The following is a 6,383-nucleotide window of genomic DNA, read 5'->3' as shown; positions in this document are numbered from 1 at the left end:
CACAAGGGCAGGCAATTGTGCAGAATGTTCTTGGGAAATTACGACTTTTTCTTACAGATTTATCAAGTAAAATTTCTTCCATGAAGAGTTGGTCAATAATTTCTTTTTTTTTTGCATTAATGAGTGAAATTGTTTATTTTTCATATCTGATCTATTATCTCTAAGGCATTCTTTTTTTAAAAAAAGGTGTGATCAGAAATAAATGTTAAGATAGTTGAAATTAATGAAGAAACAAAAGCCCATAGTTCATACTATAATAGTAACTCTCCTTAAACCTAATTTCAAAAGTGTTCTCTCATAAAATCAATTTTTGTGGTTATTATTAATACCCCTCCACACATATGGACACAACTGAATTTAAGATAAAGGCGTAAAATGTTGGTTATATGCCACAGATGGCTAAAGAAAAATATAACTACTGATAAAAAACGTCTTTCCTTTCAGCCTCTACTTTTGTTATATGCACCTTTAAAATTCATTATTTAACACTAATTTTTAAAAGGTATAGAAATAAGAGCACATTTCAATTGAAAAAAGAGTTTCAACAGATATGTGCTAGGTTCCCACTGATCTGTTAGATAAGCCATATTTTAGTGTTTTCAAAGGAGAATTTAAGGTAGGAGTTATTCTGTATTGTGAAATTAAAGGCAATATTCTTTCATTTAAAATAATTTACACAGAGAACCTCAAACAAAAGGTCTGATATTTTGTTTATCAAAAGAACAAGAGCATATGGATTGTGAAAATGAGTTGTACGAGCCCCCAATAAAATGATTTTTTTTAAAAACCAAGAAAAAAATGAGCAATGGAAAAATAGCAAAAGCTATTATAAATAAAAGTAAATTCCTATTTAAATTTCTGTATTTGTGCAGATAAAATTATGACACATAGGTTTTAACATATTTTAAACTATAATATAGAAAGGTAACATAATGTTAAAGATTCAGGCTACACTCAACCAAAATAATTTTAATGGGAATTTTTGATGCCTTCAGAAATATATTTTACAATAATGTATGAGAAAGTATATTTCATTTTTAATAATATTATTCAAAGAAACTTTAATTTGAATTGCTCTTAATACTACTTCTTCATAAATATCAGTTTAAAACTATAAATATTAACATTACTCAGGCTTCTGGGCATACAGGAGTGTATTAATTAAAAAGATGCTTTTTATGCAACATAAGCATGAGGATGTCTTTTTAGTTCAAAATGTCTTAATCTTATTCTTATTTTCATATTTCAATTCAAAACAAATGTATAAAGTCAAAAAATTATCACAGATACTTAAATATTCCTATGAAATATATCACACCCACTGAGGAATTTAATACAAGTTACTAAAGAATATCAAGTTAACCATTTCCTCCTATATTTTCATTTGATTTATTTTGTGTTTAGAAGTTGTAGGTTTAAGTTCTATTAACAGAAAATACATAACAAAAGCTTCCTAATGTGTGAAAAAAATAACTAGAAATACTGGAAAATGTGGCCTCATTAACATATTTACAGACATTTACTTAATACATACTCCATTGAAAATTAATTATATGACATTTATACAAGCACTGAAATTTCCAAATCACTCTGAGTAGTGGACAGTTCAGTTTTTTTACTGTATAGACAAAGGTCAATGTCATTTAGTTGCTGGAGGCAGAACTGACAGCCACAGTCTGGGATACTGTTGACGTATTGTTCTGTTCCTTCCACCTAAAGGCGTTTCTATTGAATACGTGTCGTCATGCTTCTTTTTCTCTTTGCACTGATCTTCCTGCAGCTTCAGAATTATGTTGCGGATTTCCTCTCTTTTTGAACGCATTCTTGGAGGAGGAAACCAGTTTGTCAAATTCATAGGTAGTTCAAAATTGAGAACTGGATTCTCAAAAAAACTTTTTACATACTGCAAAACATACACACCACAATCACTGAAGTTGTTTTGCTGTGGTACTTTTGGATTTGAGCCTTTCATAACATCTTTGGAAAAACTCCTTTTACTTCCTTTCTTAACTTCCTATTCCACCTCTAGATATTCTCGTAGAATTTTTACAACATTTGAGCGAGAAGGGCCTCTGAGAGAATCCATAAGCAAGACACAAGGCTGTTTACAGATTGTAGGCTTTAAATGCCACTGCCCTATTTCTGAGTTGCAATTATCATCAGCAATGAATCCATCATCACTACTATCATCCTGGTTATCCTGATCTTTGGAGAAGTCAATGAGTTCATCCTCAAGCACTTTACCACCTTCAGATGATTCATCACTATAGTTTAGCCTGATTTTGTTTAATCCATCTGTATGGTGTGGAGAACTTAAATATTCATCCTGTAGGCCATTCTCACTTTTAGTCCTATCAACAGCTTTGTGGCAAGCGGACTCTCCTTTATTTGATTCTTCACTTTCACTTGAAGTATGATTAATTTTTTTCATACATTTCACATTGCATATATTTCTCCTACAAGGAGGGTCACTTTCTTCCCGTACAGCATTTGAATCAAGTAAAGCTATACAATGCTTTCTGTTTAGAATCTTCTTAATTACAGGTTTGGCAGAAGAGTTTTGTGAAGAACAACTGTCCGTTTCATATGCTGAAGGAGACGAAATACAACTGTCCTCTACAGTTGAGCTTTTTTGTATGACTGTATTTTCGTGGTAATGAGGATTAGGTTCATATTTTGGTTTTTCCAAACCAGAGAAACAAACAACAGCCAAAAAACAATGTGCAGCTTCATTAAGGGATACAAATATAAAATCCTTCTCAAAAATATCTACATCGGGTCCAGGTTTTTACTCTACCATTTCGCTTTTGCTGTATTGACAGATTGGTTGTTTCATGAAGGTTTCTCCTCTCTCGCTGATTAAGGCGTTTATAAAAAAAAGAACTGAATATATGAATTCGGTCGGCTTCCTCTTTCTTCAATTTTTCAAGCACCAAATATTTTAAATAAAAGTCAATAATAACATCATTTAAAAATTCCCCTTCATTTAGACAGTGCAGGTCCTCATTAGTAACAGAAATTCCTCCTTTAGCTGGAGGTGGTGGATATACTATAAGTTTTTCTACAGGACCAATAAAGATGGTATGGCTCTCTCCAGTTTCTTCATCATCATCAAAAAATTGGAATTCTTGTTTGCTTCAAAGTTGTATTTTAGATTCAAAGGACACATTTTTTATTTTGTTCTCTTTTTGCACACAGCTTCCTTTGATACTTTCTTCATAGGTTCTTGTACAGGCAACAAGTCTGCTATTGGCTTCTTCAGAGGGAATTTTGGGGGAAAAATTGGCAACATTATTCTTTATACCAATTTCAGTAATGATACTTTCAAATACCGTATATGTCTGAAGATCAAGGCCAGTTTGAAAAATTAAAATAATATATTGTTCTTCTAGATTTTTTATCTTATTTATTCCTTTACACTCGTTCCAAACTTTATCTTCCTTATTCATTTGCAGCTGCATACTCAACTTTTGATAAATTTCTGGTATTGTTTTTAGAAATACTACCGGTAATTTTCAGACATTGCACCATTCACATTTAGTTAAATCAGAGGTATCTAAAGTAATTGCTACAGGATCACCTTCCAGTTCTTCTAGCTGTATCTTGATATAATCTAAAGAAAAAATTACAGGATGTAGTAACAGCTGGAAAAGTGTTCCTACTCGTATACTTCGACAGTGTAAAATGATATTAGCACAGGAACTCTGGCAGCTTAAGGACAAAGGATCGACTACGGTTTCTTGAGAAACAATTTTACGATGTTTTACAGGTGTGTTGATAATAGAATTGCCAAACTGGTCTTTTCATTCTTGCTTTTGGTAATGTAACGGTATTTAACTCGGATTCTGCTGGAATGCTTCTTAATTCATGCTCTACTCTACATGTATTTTCATTAAGTGCTGCTTCTACTTTTCCAGTGGATGGCGCTGGGGAAGAACATGCTGAATCAGCCGGTGGAGGAGATAAGCTCCCTCTTCTATTAGTTCTGTCACTGTCGTCATCATCATCACTGGACAAAATGATTGGATCGTTTAGATGTGAAAGGCTTGCTTTTCTTTCATGTTTGCAATTTTGGTTATTTTTGCCCCAGGTAAAATGACTTTCCCATTAGTCTGCAAATAATTCGGTCTACTATCATCACAATTCACAATAATATCAATTGGAACCTTTACTATGCTGTTGCCATAAAGCTTCTTGATTAATTCTGTATTCTGTGACTTCTGTCCTCCAGAATTCTGATGAATTGACGTCCTTAATAATGGTCCAGGGGATTCATTCACAGTCATGGCTTGTCTGCAGTTTCTTTGTAAATCCTTGGAAAACACAATACCACAACTTTGGCATTTGGTCTGATTCTCCTTTTCTTTTCCACATTCTGGACAATAGTCACGTTGCTCAGAGACCTCTAAATGCGTTAAGCATTTTTTTGAAGCAGGAGTCATAGGAGGCAAAGACTGGTAAGCACTGCAATGACGTTTCTGTTGTACTTTTCTCTTAATTTCGGGTTCTGATTGTGATTCATATTCCTCTGATTTCTTCATTACATGTTCAACACTGTGGGGCCGACTTAACCTTACGGGATCAATGTCAACTTTCTGGACATGGGGTGGGTATTCTTTCCTTTCTTTTCGGTCCAGATTGCCTTGGGCTGCTGTTTTTACCAATGATATCTGTGCATTAGCATGATGAAAACGTCTACCATGAACTACAGTTCCAGAACATAATGGTGCATTTTGTGTATTTTCACTCAATTTTTTATTGTTGCTCAACATGTTAAGTCCAATTGGGTTCCCTTTAAAAGTTTTCAAGCTTTCAGTCTTGTTTCGGTCTTACATATGTTTTCAAGATTAAATCACCAGAACTAGTAACAATTTCAGATCGACGATTCAACTTTTTTCCCTTTGAGGTCTCAGAATCCTCGTCTTCACCTACACTTAGTCGATTTGCCCCATCTTTATCTGTATCTCCTTCACTTTCTTCTCCATGATCAAAGCTCCAACTATTTTTAAAACCTCCATCTCTCTTACACTCTGATCTAGCCAAAGCCTCCAGAAGAGTGCTCTCTCCAGCGCCGCCGCTCTTGCCGGCCGCCCTCTTTCTCCTCCCGCGGCGCCGCCACGCTCGCGGGGATGAGGGGCCGCGCCGGGGGAGGAGAACCGTTGCAGCGCGGCAGGGCGGCCCTCCCTCTCCGGACGGGTCTACTCGGCGCGAGCCGGGCGCTCCGGGGCTATGCGAGCGGCGGCGGCAGCGCTTCCCCGGCCGGCTTGCTCTCGGCCCGCGACTCCCCATGCACCGACCACCGAAGCCGCCTGAGACGTTCCCCGCAGCCGCAGGCCCCCGGGAAGGAAGGGCGACGGCAAGCACGCTGACCCGCCTACCCTCACCCCCGGCGATAAAATGGCCGCACCGGAGCGGCTGGCACTCGGCGACCGCCAGGCGCCCCCCAGCCCCTAGGTGCTGCCGCAGCCGCTCGCCCGCCGACCCCGCCCAGGCGCGAGTGCCTCGGCACAGGCCGCGGCGACGGTCCCTGTGCAGGGTGTGGGTCTCCTGCCGCCGCCGGCGTTCCTCTGGCATTTCTCTTACTACTCTGAGAGCAAAATAGGTCTTACCAACTGCTCCTCACAGAAAAAAGATGCCCTATTAACATTTCCCTGAAGTTGTTTCAATACTTTGATTTTTCAAGATTTTTTTTAAAACAATGCAGGTGTGAACAATTTGCAAAATAAATTACTTTTTTCCCCTTCAAACGTTAAATAAACACACAAATACTTCGGTTGTGTAGGTGGTACTCATTGTGCTGGTAACTGTCTGAGGGTGAAAAATGAGACTTTGGATATTTTTAAACACAAACGGCTCTTCTTCTGTCACTGTATCAGATAATACTCCATTAGGGTTCATGTGTTTGTCAGTGGCTTATATTCCAGAAATGGAACACTTCTTCCTTACTACTAGTCTGCTCAGTTTGAAGTTCCGCAGATACCTGTTTACCATGGGTAATACTGCTAGTAATTGAAATACTGGTTATGTAGTTTCCATAATAAAATGATGGAAGTTTAATATTGTGCAAAACTGACAGAGTAGTGGCAGATTGTAATATGTAGAGATTTGTGGTCATGGGAAACTTTGGATATAATCGGAACCCAGATAAAATTAACTTTATTATCATATTTAACCAGGTATCCCTATCCCTGATCCCAGTGACTTAGGCAACAATCACCTGTATTTGGTAAATAATACAATACTTTGAAATAAGCTATTCATACCTACTATCGCTAAGTTTTTGAATGTCTCCACCATCACATCTCTGTAGAGTTGCTTCTGAGAAACATCCAGCAGTGCCCATTCTTCTGCGGTAAAATCCACGGCCACATCCTCAACAGTCA

At 37.4% G+C, this 6,383-nt stretch overlaps 1 protein-coding gene across 1 annotated transcript; it reads right to left on the bottom strand.

The window, feature by feature from the left end:
• Positions 1 to 1,560: 1,560 nt before the first annotated feature.
• On the bottom strand, positions 1,561 to 5,574 carry LOC101651560 (sentrin-specific protease 6-like). Its single transcript, XM_045298706.1, is given in 6 exon segments — positions 1,561 to 1,710; positions 1,712 to 2,774; positions 2,776 to 3,803; positions 3,805 to 4,061; positions 4,064 to 4,826; positions 4,828 to 5,574. Coding segments are annotated over 6 exon segments (4,008 nt in total).
• Positions 5,575 to 6,383: the final 809 nt, after the last annotated feature.

This window comes from Echinops telfairi, unplaced genomic scaffold (genome assembly GCF_000313985.2).
Source record: "Echinops telfairi isolate 266 unplaced genomic scaffold, ASM31398v2 ScPeMD7_7447;HRSCAF=8485, whole genome shotgun sequence".
Lineage (NCBI taxonomy): Eukaryota > Metazoa > Chordata > Mammalia > Afrosoricida > Tenrecidae > Echinops > Echinops telfairi.
The sequence above is the reverse complement of the archived record's forward strand: the minus strand, read 5'-3'. Positions and strand labels throughout refer to the sequence as shown.